Source organism: Mustela lutreola, chromosome 4 (genome assembly GCF_030435805.1).
Source record: "Mustela lutreola isolate mMusLut2 chromosome 4, mMusLut2.pri, whole genome shotgun sequence".
Lineage (NCBI taxonomy): Eukaryota > Metazoa > Chordata > Mammalia > Carnivora > Mustelidae > Mustela > Mustela lutreola.
Genome location: NC_081293.1, coordinates 117,229,895 through 117,245,157, shown reverse-complemented (window position 1 = coordinate 117,245,157; position 15,263 = coordinate 117,229,895). Strand labels below are relative to the sequence as shown.

The 15,263-nt window shown below is 41.9% G+C and overlaps 2 protein-coding genes across 5 annotated transcripts in view; one reads left to right on the top strand and one right to left on the bottom strand.

Annotated features, from left to right (window-relative positions):
- RSBN1L (round spermatid basic protein 1 like) overlaps positions 1-2,656 on the bottom strand; it is a 68,272-nt gene extending 65,616 nt beyond the window's left edge. For all 3 annotated transcript variants that reach the window (XM_059170925.1, XM_059170926.1, XM_059170927.1), the window contains exon 1: positions 2,086-2,656. In XM_059170925.1, coding sequence (XP_059026908.1) covers positions 2,086-2,656 — 571 coding nt within the window. The remainder of the gene's footprint in view (positions 1-2,085) is intronic.
- Positions 1-15,263, top strand: part of TMEM60 (transmembrane protein 60) — a 216,442-nt gene that overhangs the window by 78,326 nt on the left and 122,853 nt on the right. Inside the window, exons 4-5 of one of the 2 annotated variants that reach the window (XR_009352811.1) lie at positions 1,411-1,518; positions 1,648-3,321. Coding sequence is in view for 1 of the 2 variants with exons in the window: in XM_059170931.1 (XP_059026914.1) it covers positions 2,967-3,198; positions 3,275-3,321 (279 nt within the window). In the remaining variant the exon portion in view is untranslated. Of the gene's footprint in view, positions 1-1,410; positions 1,519-1,647; positions 3,322-15,263 lie in introns of those variants that run through there. The other variant, XM_059170931.1, reaches the window with a different exon arrangement.

Genomic DNA, 15,263 nt, shown 5'->3' with positions numbered 1-15,263 from the left:
CCAGATGCCCCAACCACTCACTAAGATTCTTACATAAAGCCCAGAGAAACAGACTGTATTACAAATTAGAACCTTCCTATTTGTAATTATGCTTATATTGAATGAATATATAATTTTCTATTTTAATAACACTGTTGCTGACGAATTTTCTTAAAATGATTAAAACAGAACCTCAATTTAGTTAAACCTGAACTTTAGGAGGAGAATACTTAAGATTTTCACCATTATCATTAAGACAATGAAAAATCCTTCTCTTTGATTTTTAGTTTTTCTTCAGTAAAATAGCAGCATTTCTCTCTCAAAAAAAAAAGAAAATCCTACAAGGGTTTTTGTATCTAGTCACTAATCAAAAACATCCTACAGAGGTCACGGAAAAACACGTTCCCCACATCCTAACGTAGAAGCTATCACTCCTCATATTAAGGCTTCGTAAGATAAGCTGGAGCCTTCGAAAGGAGGATTCTAAATGAAATTTTAAAAACTGGAGAAATCTCTCTTGAACAGCCATTTCACATTAAGGGCCATCTTTATGCTCCACATTTTAAGTTAGACTTGTGAAAGAATGCTTATTTCCTTTCAGCCATTCCTACCCTGACAATGTTACACCCCGCATTCACTTCCTCATTCAAAGAACTTGGAAGAAAAAATACGTGGCTTACACATCACAAATAAGACTAATACCAAGCTGCAAAGGCACAGACTTTCGGGCACTTTTAACTTTTAAAGGTGAGCATTATGACAAAATAGCTTTAAAATAACTTACCACCTAAAATTCCAGTCTAAAAGTAGTGTAAGTTCCATCCTCAAAACCACTTTCCTAGAAGCAAAACTCTAAAACTGAGAGAACTTTTCCCTGTGCGGGAGTACCTGGTGGCTATGCTTAGTTGTCCAAGCTTTTCTACCCGCAACCAGCAGGGAAGAAGTAACCCTGCTAACTATATGCTCCTGTGTAGTATTTTAAAAAATTGTAAAAACAGCCATTCTAATTCAAACATATAGAGAATTATTCACGATTTAAGCTGCAGTTAGAACAGCAATACTAAAACTCCTTGACATGTCATTTTTCCTCAAAAACAAAAATACTCTCATAATACATTCTCAGTGTATATTTATATTAAAGGTCATCACGTGCCTTAGGCTTTTGGTCACATCAATATCTAATTTTCAACCACTCTCCATGTTGTACCACCGTCAGATCACCGTGTATCAATAACTAAATAAATAGGACGATCTATTTTAAATAAATACTTTCTGCAAACTACACAGCTAGCCTACAGTTTAAAAGAGAACTACCTAGACCTGTCTGAAAAGGACGCTTACGAATTTGCCATTTTCTGATGCTAAAACATTTTGCCGTCACTTGATCTGGCCAAAAAACGTCAACGCTCCTGATTTTATAATTTGCTGCAGGAAAAAAGAATATGGCTGAAAATTCTTTCTGAAGGGTGGTGGTATTCCAAACAGGACCACTCAGAACACTTGAGAATACGAAACGATGAGGAGGAGGCTGCAGGACAGGTACCTTACGAAACAGCACACACACTTCGGGCCCTGCACTCTACCTCATTTCCCTAATAGGGATGAAAGCTCAGGCCTCTGGTAGCTTCCAGCTGACGCCAAGGCTCTCCACACCCCTTTTTTTGACAGGATTTTCTGGCGTTGGAGCCTGTGTCACAAATACGAATTCTGTGATCACCTCTAAACCGTCTAATAATGAATCAAGCACCTTTTAGAAGACCAAACCCTTGGCGATCCCATTTCCCCCCATCTCCCTCCGAAGACCAGCACACCTAGGCGGGTACTCTAGACCATATTCTATAAATCTTGCAGCGCATTAACTGGGAGAGAGAAACAATATAAAAAATAAAGAGTTTCGGCCATTCCCCTCGCTGTAACCGAAATTACAGGCTCCATTTCCTGTCCCCAAGGGGACTGCAAAATCGCCTTTTGAGAACGGGACGCCTCCCGCCCCCTCCAGGCTGGCGCCCGCGGCCCCCGCGCTCCCCCTGCCCCGGCCCCGCGGGCGCGAGGAGGTGGCGGGGACCCGGGACGCCCTCCCCTCCCCCTCCCAGCTCCGGTACCCACCTCGCGGCAGCGGCTTCACGTCCCCGTTCTCCTCCCGAGCGGCCCCGCCTGCCCCGCCGAGGCCGTGCCTCCTCCTTTCCTTCTCTCGCTTCTCCTTAGGTCGCCGCGGCTTGGCGTTGGCCGAGGAGGCGGCGGCCGGCAGCAAGAGATGGTGAGGCTGAGCGTGCAGCAGCGTAGGAGGGACCAGCAGTTTGCGCGGCACCGGCTGAGACGAGGAAGCGGAGGCTGAGGAAGGGACCGCCGAGCCAGCGGAAAAAGAGAAACTGCTCCGAGCAGAGGACGAGGAGGGGACAGCAGACAGCCCGGGAAAGCTCCAAGACGCGGGGCTGCCATAGCTCTGAGGCGAAGGTGCCGCCAGCGGCTGCAGCTGCCTGCTGTTCCCGCCGCTGCCCCCCTCTCCGTTCAGTCTCCGTGGCGCCTTCTTCTCCTCAGTACGGACCTTCTTGGCCGACAGAGGACCCGGTGGGTCCCGGAAGGAGGGCTGCAATTTGCCAAACGGTTCTTTCTCCGAGGCGACAGCGGCTGCGGCGGCGGCAGCAGCGCCGTCCACCGGGCTCGGCGGGTCCGCCATTTTGCGCTCCTGTTGTATTTACTCTCCTCCGCTCCCGGGCGCGGGGCAGGGGCGGGCCCTCAGCGAGGGGCGGGGGAGGGGTGGAGCGGCCCGGCCATCGGCAGAGCTCTCTATTGGACGAGCCTTGCTGAGGGATCCCTCTGAGAACCAACCAAAGGCGTCAATCTGGAGCCGAAGAGGCGGTATCGCCAAGCGGACCAGTTTTGGAGGTCAAAGCTCCGCGGGGCGCGGTTAGTGGCGGAGCAAGCTCTGAGGGGAGGGTCTTTCACTAGTCGCCAGCGTGAACTCTGGTGCCCCGGGAGTGTCCGGAATGAACCCCCAACTCCGGACCCTCAAACCTGCCCCCACCCAGGCGCGCTCATATGTAGTTAGACTTTTTCATGTATCACCTTCTCTTCCTTTTCTCCCCCCGGGGTCCTTTTGGTCCCTCCCCGTCTCTTCGCGCGCAGAAAGCCGAATTTCGCTGATGCTCAGTCAGAGGAGAAAATTTTTATGCGGAATTCAGTCCTTCCTTCTGAAAGGCAACAGTTACTGGACGGGAGGTACTAAAAATCATTTGGTGTCCTGACAAGATTTGTTACTGTTGCTAAAATCGTCAACTCCAATGCTTTAAGGGAGAGAACTTCCTGCAAACCCAGAATTTTCGGATTACTTCTAAGCTTGAGGTAAGACTCCTTGGAGAATTTTTCTTTTAAACTTTAGTGATATAGTGTTAAAGATCTTAATTTTATTGCAATTATTATAACTGAGACTTGCTGAGAAAAATCCATTGGCGATATTTATTGATGTTTGAAAAGAAGGATTTTTTAGAAGGTAAAATAGTGGTTAGCGCCCTGAATGTTCGATGTTTTGTAAGCGTGTATTTTCATTTCTAGCTTAGGAAATGAGGAATTGGGGGGCGCGGTGGGTTACAGTAACAGGTTGCAACCAAAGCATGAAGCATGATTTTAATTCAGCTCAGGTCTCACATAAGATTAACAAATCAAAGAGATAGATGTAAGAATAAAAAGTAGCCACATAAGGAAATGAGAAGTCGGAGAATGTTCTAAGTTCTAAAAGGAGCCCTATGTTTCCTGTAACTTTCTGGAAAACAGTTAAAAAGTAACTGTCCTCCAGGATTACCAATTCTTGTTACTTCAGGATGTTGGAATTTTTTGTTTTCCCTTTTCTGTTTGTTTAGAATACTTTGGAGTCAAAATTTAATAATAGACTTTTTTTAGATGCCTCAAATTTTTAAAGGAATGAAAGTATTTACCTTTAATACATACCGATGAAAAGTGAAAGTCAGCATGTGTCTTCATGAAAAGTAGCATTGTTGGAAGAGAGGACAGAGGATGGGGCTGGAAATCACTGACTAGTAACTGGCTTTGTAACCTCAGTCACAGTGTTTCATCTGTCAGAACCTCTGTTTTATTTTAATAAATTCAGTTACATGACCACTAAGGTCTCTTACATGCTCTTAACTTCTGCCATATCCAAGGAGCTTTCCAGAATCACACTGAAACCATTAGAATTAAAATAGCCTCTTAATTGTTGACCTTCCAGATACATAAATGTGTCTCATATATATTAATACAGTACCTGGAAACTTGCACCATTTTTCATCTCTCACATAGAAGCCTGGAAAGTCCAATTTGGTAAGGCCCCAGCTAAAGTGTACTCTCATCCTCATGAATTTGTTTCTGCTTGCACTATATATAGTCTTTTATACTGTTAAACACCCTTATCAGTCCTAACTCTTAATTTGCAGAGCCTGGGCAAGAGTATGGTTTGGAGGCTCACATACCATGTGAGCCTAAATCTTTAAGTTCTAAATCAAGATAACAGACTACTATAAAATTATAAAAAATGTATTTTGGGGCACCTGGTGGGCTCAATCAATGGAGCATGTGACTCTTGATCTTGAGGTTGTGAGTTTGAGTTCCACATTGGGTGTAGAGATTACTTAGGAGAAAAAAATTGGGGGGCATCTGGGTGACTCAGTGGGGGTTAAGCCTCTGCCTTCAGCTCAGGTCATGGTTTCAGGGTCTTGGGATCGAGCCCCGCATCCGGCTCTCTGCTCAGCAGGGATCCCGCTTCCTCCTCTCTGCCTGCCTCTCTACCTATTGATCTCTGTCCAATAAATAAATAAAATCTTTAAAAAAAAAATCTTTAAAAAAATTTTTAAATGTATTCTGCTCTACCACCTTGACTGAAATAATGATCTGGAAGGCCAGGTTTAAATTTATAATTCTCAGACTTCCAGTGTTCTTAGCCAGGCCCTGTTCTCTTCCTATTCCCAGCTTCTTCACCCACCACACCAGAAGGGACCATGCCTGCATGCACCTAAGCACCTAACATGTCCAAGCTTATGTCCACACCCCTTCTTGCAAATACTGATGTGTAATCAGCAGCTCTCCGCCCTCTGATCTAGGCAGACTTGTCCCCTTAATCTCATAGACTTCTTGCTCTTTGTAATAAGAGGAAGATCCTTCAAGGTCTGAGGGCAATTCGTTTATCCGTTATCAGTGCTTGATGATCTGTTTTCTCTCCTGAGTAATCAGCCATCCCCTTTCAATTAGGTCAGTCCTCCTGACTTTGAACTAGGAGAGAATTCCCACCACTATCACCAATTCCTGTTGGCTTCATCTCTGCTACCACTAAAACCATCCACTTGTATCCATGCCCATTGTTGGCACCCTATTCAAAGTACTATCTCTTCTCCCCAGGATGACTACACTGGCTTTTTTTTGTCATTTCTTTATATTCTTGTTTTCTCAAATCTGTTCTTCATTCTACCCAGAATGTTCTTCTTAAAAACCTAAAAACCTAAATGTGATCATATCACTTCCCTAGCTTCAGACATGCCAGTAACTTTCCTTGCTCTAAGAATAAAGCACAAATCCTTAATATGACCTACTTGACGCATCATGAACTAGTCTCTTCTTTTTTTTTTTTTTTTTTAACATTTTATTTATTTGACAGAGAGCACAAGTAGGCAGAGAGGCAGGCAGAGAGGGGGGGGGGGGGAAGCAGGCTCCCTCCTGAGCAGAGAGCCCGATGCGGGGCTCAATCCCAGAAACCTGGGATCATGACCTGAGCTGATAGCAGAGGCTTAACCCACTGAGCCACCCTAGTCTCTTCTGTATCAAGGTGAAAGCTCTTTAGTGTCTAGATTGCACTGTGCTATCTTTCAGCATAAGAATATTGCACATATTGGGGGGCACCTGGGTGGCTCAGTGGGTTAAGCCACTGCCTTCGGCTCAGGTCATGATCTCAGGGTTCTGGGATCGAGTCCCGCATCAGGCTCCCTGCTCAGCAGAGTGCCTGCTTCTCCCTCTCCTTCTGTCTGGTGCTCTGCCTACTTGTGTTCTCCTATCTCTCTGTCAAATAAATAAATAAATAAAATCTTGGGGTGGGGGGAGAATATTGCATGGATTGTTTCCACTACCTGAAATGCTTTTCTCTTTACCTGATGCTTATATGATGGTTTGCATAATGGAGGCAGATACCATGAATGCCTCCTATATTTCTAACCCGCATGCCTTGATGGACAGTTGTATCATTCACTGCACTAGGAAACATTGGGGAAGAGTGACAAGTTTGGGCTACTGCTTGACCTTGGACCTGATGAACATGAGGTGCCTATGAAATAATCACATCCTTTGGATCTCAGCTCAAGCCAAGTCTCAGTTGTTTAGAAAAGCCTACCTTTTCTTCCCCATCAAGACTAGATTCATATCTTGTCTGTTCCTGCTCTCTTTATCCCCATTTCTTTCACTTTTGGTTGTTGTCAGCTCATTGATAATCTCTGCCTTTCTATTCCCTTTTCAATAACGACAGCTCTTTTTGGAAACATACTACTGTATATTCTGCTTCTCGATCTTGTTTGAAACTCTGAGGACAGTCTATACATTTGAAAGTTGTTCTCACTAAGCTGGGGATCACTTCCCCAATTCTACATCACTGAATTTCAAATTATTATTACTCTTTCAATATCATGCCAAAAGCCCTCCCTTCTATCAGATTTTTGTAGTATGGCTGTACCATCCTCCACCGACTTCCTGATGATTTTGCCACACTTAATGAAGACTTTGATACTTTTTTCAAGTTCATCCCTTCTACTCTTCAGCCAACATTTTAACCTCAGTGTCCATGCTAATGAGCTGTGCAATATTCTTGCCTCTGTTTCTTCTTGGAGTTGAATTTCCATTGCATTTCAGTCACAAATTGCAGTGGACCTTCCTTGATCCTTTTCATTGCCCTTCCATCTCTGAAATCCTAAACTACAATGTTTTAATATTCAGGGTCCTTACCCCTCTATACCGTGCCCTTGTCCTTTGACGCTAGATCTTTCTTTTTCACCTAATTATGATTGCCAAATAAAATAGAGGATTCCCAGTTAAATTTGAATATCATATAAACAATGAATAAATTTTTAGTATAAGTCCCATACAGTATTTGGGACATATTTATACTAAAATAACTATTTACATTTATATATATTTTTTTTTCTTTGTTTATTTGAAATTCAAATTTAGGGGCTCTCGGGTGGCTCAGTTGGTTAAGCATCTGCCTTCAGCTCAGGTAGTGATCCTTGGGGTCCTGGGATCAAGCCCTGGGTGGGGCTCCCTGCTCAGCAGGGAGCCTGCTTCTCCCTTTCCCTCTGTCCCTTTACCCCCTCCCCGCCCCCACTTTGTGCTTTCTCTCTCAAATAAATAAAATCTTTTAAAAAAGAAAGAAAGAAATTCAAATTTAACCGGATGTCCCTTCTTAATTTTCTCAACGTATCTGACAGCCCTACACTAATCTATCCTTTCTGTACTTTCTTCACTTTCAGACCTAGAGCCTATGGTATGTAACTGGTACCAAATACTTGCTAGAGTCGCAATTCCTCAAACTGTCATTTTCTTCACTTCTATGCTCCTGGTAACCCCTCTACTTGCTCTTTGTATCCAGGCTCCTGAGCATTGCTGCTTTTTTTCGATTTAAGTGTCGATGATTCTTAGGTGTATGTCACTGCTCTTGATCTCACTTTGCACCCTTCTGTGTGATATTATGCATCACAGTGTCTTCTGATAGCTCATGAATGCTGACTCTTCCCACATTCCCTCCTGCCTTAACCTTGCACCTGATTATTGACTCTTTTCCAGATGCCAGGGGGATGTAACCACAAGCACCTCAGTTCATGCCACCCATGCCCATCCTCCCATGTGTCATCTGCTACATTCCTTATCGTTCAAGCTACAAACTGGTAATCTTCTTTGACTTCTTTTTTTCCCTCAGCCTCCACATTCAATTAGTTACTATCTCTAGTCAGTTTCTCTTCATTCTTGCTGCTGCTTCCTGCCTTCACGCCTCAGGTCTCAGGTCGCTTGAGCTTTGTCGATGATTTATTTCCTTACTGACTGGTCTCTCTGCCTTCAGTCTTCCATCTTCTGAACTGTCCTCCATGCTGCTACCAGAATTGTATTTCTAAAATGTAAACCTGACTATGCTTCAGTCTCTTCAGTAGTTCCCTTTTGCATGTGGAATAAAAGTCACACTTTTTGGTGTAGATATAAGCCATTCTTGATATATAACCCCAGCACTCCTATCTTTCTCACTTTCCTACAGCTTCCCTCTCTTTCATCCATTCTGAACCATTGTAATTCCCAAAAGAGTTGTACTCTGTGTCGCTGTGTGCATTTTCTGTTCTCTGCCTGGAATATAATACTAAAGTCTACTTAACCTTCAAGATTTAGTTCAAAAATCTCCCTTGTGTTGTGTTCCTGACTTCTCAATCAAAATCTAGTCATGCCTTTGTGCCATCATCATTCTGCATAGGATCATTTAACACACTGGTCTCTGCTTCTAGCCTGTGAGCTCCTCTACAGCAGGGATAATACTGTGTTTATATTTATGTGCCCCATATTTGGTATATGATCACTGCTCAATAAATGCATGTTGAAAAGAAGTATGTAAAGTGCAGGTTTGTAATCTTTACAGTAAGACGGGGACCCACAGTTACAAACTTGAATGCCAAATGGTCTTGAAAGGCTAACAAGTAATAAAATAAGGCAGGATAAATGTAATATAATAGGAAGTGGTGATGACCGGAAAACTGGGAATACTTGCTTTACCTACAAGATACATTTGCTTCTCAGCTCTAGCTGATTGTTCTATATGAAAATGAAGGGGACCAACCTGCTAACTCTCTAGATTTTTTTTAATGGAAGTTTCCTAAGAAGCTGTGTAAGCCAAACAAAACTTATCTGTGGGTCATGTAACCCAGTCTGACTTCTGATCTAGAAAACAATAGCTCAGTTTAGGTTAAGTACCTTTTGAGGGTTTTGTTTGTTTGTTAATCCACAGCCCTACCTTTGTCAGTTGCTGGAATAGATGCTAAGTAAATAAAAATGGTCCTTGAGCAACACAGGCGTCAACTGTGTGGGTCCACTCATATGTGGATTTTTTCCCCATATATACGGTGAAATACTATAAATGTATTTTCTCTATCTTAGGATTTTCTTCATAAGTTTCTTTTTTATAGCTTACTTTTTTATAAGAATACAATATATAATACATACAATATACAAAGTATGTGTTAGTTGACTGTTAGCGTTAAGGCTTCTAGTCAACAGTAGACTATAAGTAGTTAAGTTTTGGGGGAGTCAAAGGTTGTATGCAGATTTTTGACTACACACTGCATTGTTCGGGGGTCAACTTAGACTTCCACCCATAATAAATGTTTGTTAGCAGTGCTTTGAGCTGACCTCTACAAGTCTTAGAATCTGCTTTCTCTATACATGATGACGTCCAATATTCCTGAGCTGAACTACATTTTCACTCTACTTCACTCTACAAATACACTATCCCCTGGCCTTGTCCATGTTCCTGACACCCTTGGGTAAAGGTCCTTGTGCTCTATAAAACCCTGTATGAACCTTAAAGACATCTCTTTTACCCATCTGGTTCAAACATCTCAAAGTCCTGCCTCTACCACATTGACCGGCTTATCTTTATGTATATTTCTGACTTGAGTTATGGCTTATAAAGGGTGGTTCTGCGCTTTGGGAAAGCCTGACCTTTTTAGCTAGTGTGTTGTCAGTTCTAATTTAGTCTACATCTAGTACGGGGGCCAGCAAACTTGATTTTAAAGGATCAGGTAGTAAATATTTTAGGCTTTGCAGACCACATGGTCTTCCTAGCAACTACTACTAGTTGCAGAAAAGCAGCCATAGACAGCATGTAAACAAAGGGGGTGACTGGGAGAGAATTATCTGTTAAATTCAACTGCCAATTGGATGTCTCAAAAAACATTTCAGATTTATCATACAGTTTCTTCTCACAATATTTTATAGGTTTCTCCTCTCCTCAGGCATTATTAAATGGTAGAAACCCTCAAATTTCAGGGCTCCCGGGTGGCTCAGTGGGTTAAAGCCTTTGCCTTCAGCTCAGGTCATGATCCCAGGGTCCTGGGATCAAGCCCACATCGGGCTCTGCTAGGTAGGGAGCCTGCTTCCCCCTCTCTCTCTCCTTGCCTCTCTGCCTACTTGTGATCTCTGTCAAATAAATAAATAAAATCTTGAAAAAGGAAAAAACCTCAAGTTTCAATTCAAGGACCCTTTTTTCTGCCTCACATTATTCTTTTTCCTGGTCAACCTCAAAAATGCCATAACTTTAATAGATTGTTTTATAGTAACAGCTCCCCAATGGACACTTCTAAAGCTGACTGCTCCTCTATGTTTGCGACGTGACTACTCTGCATCTTCCACATTTATGTCAAAAACACCTCACATGCAACATGTCTTTGGCAGAGATGGCTAGTGTATGTTTGCCCCCCTTCTTCCTTACTGTCTGAACCTTTATTTCATTTAGTTTGCTATGTGCCTAGTTTAAATTAAAAAAAAAAAAAAAAAATAGCCTGCCCCACCTCCCTTACTCTTGAAGATGCCAGTGATGTGGTGGGAGTCTTAGGGTAAGGTTTTCAGGAAGCTCCTTTAGGGGTGGGAAGAGGCACTTGGCCTATTTTCCCTTCCCTCTTTCTCTACTGCCTGCAACTTGGATAAAGGAAAAAAAAGAAAGGGCAGTAACTAGTCAAGATTGAAAACTCTCAGCCTATAGATACTTTTTTTTTTTTTTGATTCAACACTTTAGGTGAGTTGAATTCTCACCTCTTAACCAGTAATACAGTTTTCCAATAAATATGAGCCAACTACTTGCTCAACCACAATCTTCTTTCCAGCTTGAGTGTATACTCAAGTTTAGCAGAAGGAGAGCAAAGTAGGGGAAAGAAGTTGAAAATTGCAAGGGAGGGAGTGGCCCACAGTTTAAAGGCTTCATTGAAGAGCCAGGAGGAACCACAAAGCAGAAAGAAGATATGAATATAGGGGGCCGAATAGAGTAAATAGAAAACATCCATAAATGTCTCTTTTGGAGTTAATTTTGTTGCCAGAACTTTTATATGGAAGGACATCAGATCATTTTATTTTTTTTATTATCGTTTTTTTAAGATTTTATTTATTTAACAGACAGAGATCACAAGTAGGCAGAGAGGCGGGCAGAGAGAGGAGGAAGCAGGCTCCCCACTGAGCAGAGAGCCCGATGCAGGGCTCAATCCCAGGACCCTGGGATCATGACCCGAGCCGAAGGCAGAGGCTTTAACCCACTGAGCCACCCAGGCACCCCAACATCAGATCATTTTAGAACGGGATAGGAAGCCTATAAAATGTATGGCAGGAGCTTTATTCAATGTTGTAAAGCTCTAAAAAGAAAATCATATTTTGTTCTCTTGAGTTCTCTAGGAAGAAGGAGCTATTTTAACTAATAGAGGGTAAAGTATATTAAAACCTTGAAACCTAGGTGTGGCAAAGAGGTATAAAAAAAAATGATAAACTCATAGAATGTCTGGATTGAAAAACCAATCTGTACCCAATTTGTGAACTTTCTTTACCACATACCCTTTCCTTTCTTCTTGAACAGGAGCACTTTGCCTCCAGAATAACTGTTCTCTGCTTCATAGTTTCAGCCACACCATCAGACCACCACTGTGGGTAGAAATACAATATTTACTGAGTGCCTTATATAAGCCTCATGTTTGTGGACATTTCACTTCATTCCATGCTTTGAAAAGTTTTCCAAGGCACTTTTTTCTTTTTTTTAAAGATTTTATTTATTTATTTGACAGAGATCACAAGGAGGCAGAGAGGAGGAAGCAGGTTCCCTGCTGAGCAGAGAGCCCGATGTGGGGCTCGATACCAGGACCCTGGCTGGGATCATGACCTGAGCCGAAGGCAGAGGCTTTAACCCACTGAGCCACCCAGGCGCCCCTCCAAGGCACTTTTCAAAACTAAATTGGAATTCCACATTCATTCTGAACCTCAAACCAGTTTTCTTTCTAATATGTCCTATCTTGCAAGGGGAAGCAGAAGTCTAAAGATCAAAATTTTAAATTCAAACATTCACTGGGCCTTTTTAGAAGTTTCAGTTCATTTAATTGCTATATTCAGAAAACAGGCATTCCAGAAAGATGCAGTATTTCTTAGGGCACTGGTGCTTTTGAATAGGCCAGAGATTACTTCTAGGGGAAGAAAAGAATAGGCCAAGATTACTTCTAGGGAAAGGAGTGAGATTGGGAGAGTATCCCACTCTCCCACTATACACCTATAGACACAGTGGCCTCAGCTTCCAGAGACACTTTATAATTCAGATACCCAGAAAAACTCTGGGTAACCTCAACATCCTGAAGCAGGTCTCACAGATTCGAAGGGTGAGGGGGTGGACCCACAGTTAGAAGAAAACAGTTTTGTGCAAATACTGCACCTAGAGCCAGGAAATTATAAAGCTACGACTATCACGAAGTTATCTTTTCATTATTTTAGTTTCACAGATTTTACTTTGAAAAGCTCTTCTGTATTATTTATTTATTTATTTTTAAAAGATTTTATTTATTTATTTGACACAGAGAGATCACAAGTAGGCAGAGCAGCACACAGAGAGAGAGCATAGGGGAAGCAGGGTCCCTACTCAGCTGTGGGGCTCGATCCCAGGACCCTGAGATCATGACCTGAGCTGAAGGCAGAGGCTTAACCCACTGAGCCACCCAGGCGCCCCTGTATAATTTATTTACAGGGCCATGAAATAATACATATCTTGCCTTAGATTCACATGCTGGCTCCTCTTTCCTCAGATGTATAAGTATTTATTATCTTTGATTGAAAAATAGATGTAACATTAAACAGCTAAAGAACCATCAAATAAATCACTGCTTCTGAAGTTAACTTTCAAATCTAACTCAAGCTATGATTAAATCTGCTTACATTGTAATGCCTGTTCTTTTTTTTTTTTTTTTTTAAGATTTTATTTTTAACTAATCTCCACACCCAACATGGGGCTTGAACTCACAACTACAAGACCATGACTGGCAGGCTCCACCAGCTGAGCCAGCCAGATGCCTCTGTAATTCCTATTCTTAGGATTTGAATCCTGATCTTCGCCTATATTTAATTTTAATGCGTGAAAAATTCTAAGTTCTTTATTATTGTTACTGGGAGTTTTATATCTGTTAGATAAAGCAGACAGAAAAAGGAAGGCGTAGATCTGGTCCCTGGAAACCTTGAATACCAAGGCACAAAACCTGGGATCAAAGTTTGCCATATCCAACCTTGCCAACATAGATGTTGGCAAGTGCCAAAGAGGAGAAACTCTCTTTTTGTAAAGTTGTTGTAACTTGGGTGGAGTTTGCCTTAAGGCTTAATCTTGCCACCCAAGTTCACAAATACTAACAGTGTCCCTTGTTCATCACCTTGGTGTAGGTCAGAAGTGTGAGGAGTATGGACGTTCAGTCTCTTCAACCTATTCACGGTGAACTGTCAATACAGAGGCACAGGTATTAGAGTTCTAAATACCAAGGGAAGTGCTTCAGTGATGATCACAGGAAAATAAGCCCAAAATAATGCAACACCAATGTAAACAACAGGTATATGGTCATAATGTGTGGTACTCATAAATGAATAAATAACTTAGCTGAGATTCAGTACTACTACTGATACTTCAGTTAGAGGTATTAAACAGAAAAAGACAAATATATTAGTGGCAAATGATACAGATTTGTTTGAAGATATGAAGGACATCATTATTTTTTCTATTGGCATACTAATAATGTCTTTTATCCCTCTATAAGTAAAACTATAAATCCTACTTATATCAACTCACATTGCCTCTTCTGCCCCCCAGAATAATCTCTCATGTTTATGATGATGTGTTTAATAATTTTTTTAAAAGGGTTATTTTGCTGATCATTGATATTATTTTCTACAGTTTCTTTATTCCTTGGTTTACTACCACTTAAACTAGAGGTACTTCTTTTACTACATTTTATGGATTCTCTTTTTCAGTTTATTTTCAAATAATTATTAGTCCATTTCTTCTTATTTTCCGTGTACATTGTGTTCAGTTAGCAAATGCTTATTTTTTTTAAGTTTTTATTTATTTGAGTAATTTCTATACCCAATGTGGGGCTCAAACTCACAACCTCAGATTGAATTGCCAGGCACCCTGAGTTAGCAAATACTTACTAAGCATGATCCCAGACAGTAGGCTAAGTTCTGGAACACAGCAGTAGACAAGGCAGACATGGTCCCTGTCGTCATGTAGCAAACCTTCCTTTCTAGTCACAAGATACATTTCCAATAAGCCTTTCATTGATGCTTCGTTATTCAAGACTGTCGTCTCATTTGTTACTCATTTATTCATACAACAAACAGTATTGAGTATCTCTGTGTAGCTAGCATAGCATGACAATATAATTAAGAAAACAGACATAACAGGGGCGCCTGGGTGGCGTCAGACTCTTGATTTCGGCTCGGTTCTTGATCTTAGGGTCATGAGACCAACCCTCACATGGGGCTCTGTGCTCAGGACAGAGTTTGCTTGTCCCTCTCCTACTTCTCCCTTCTCCTCCCACCACTCATGTGCTCTCTCTCTCACTGTCTCTCTCTCTCTGCCTCTAAATTTAAAAAAAAAAAAAAGAGGGGCACCTGGGTGGCTCAGTGGGTTAAGCCTCTGCCTTCGGCTCAGGTCATGATCTCAGGGTCCTGGGATCGAGCCCTGCATCGGGCTCTCTGCTCAACAGGGAGCCTGCTTCGCCCTTTCTCTCTGCGTGCCTCTCTGCCTACTTGTGATCTCTCTCTCTCTGTCAAATAAATAAATAAAATCTAAAAAAAAAAAAAAGAGAGAGAGAGAGGCATAACAGGTAAATTCTAGCAGTGTGGTTAAAATAATGCAGTGGTAGCATGAACTATGTATGTGGAAGATAGAAAAGGTAGATTAACAACTCTAGCTGGAGAAACAGAAAAGAGCATCCTGGAGAAGATAATATTCAAGCCGATTAAAGATTAGTAGACAAAGAAGATGGAGAAGGACTTTTGAGGCTGAGGAAGGAACATTTGGAAGAAGATAAGGAGCCATATGTTAAATGTGATACTCTCTGTATAACATCATAGTTCAAGTATAAAGGACATGAACTATCATAAAAGGAAAGGAGCTTCTCAAATGGGCTAAGGCCAGATTGTGAAAGGTGTTTGCGACTACCTTAGCATGCTGAAGAGTCAGTGAACACGTCTTATTACTAACTTAAGGGCTTTAA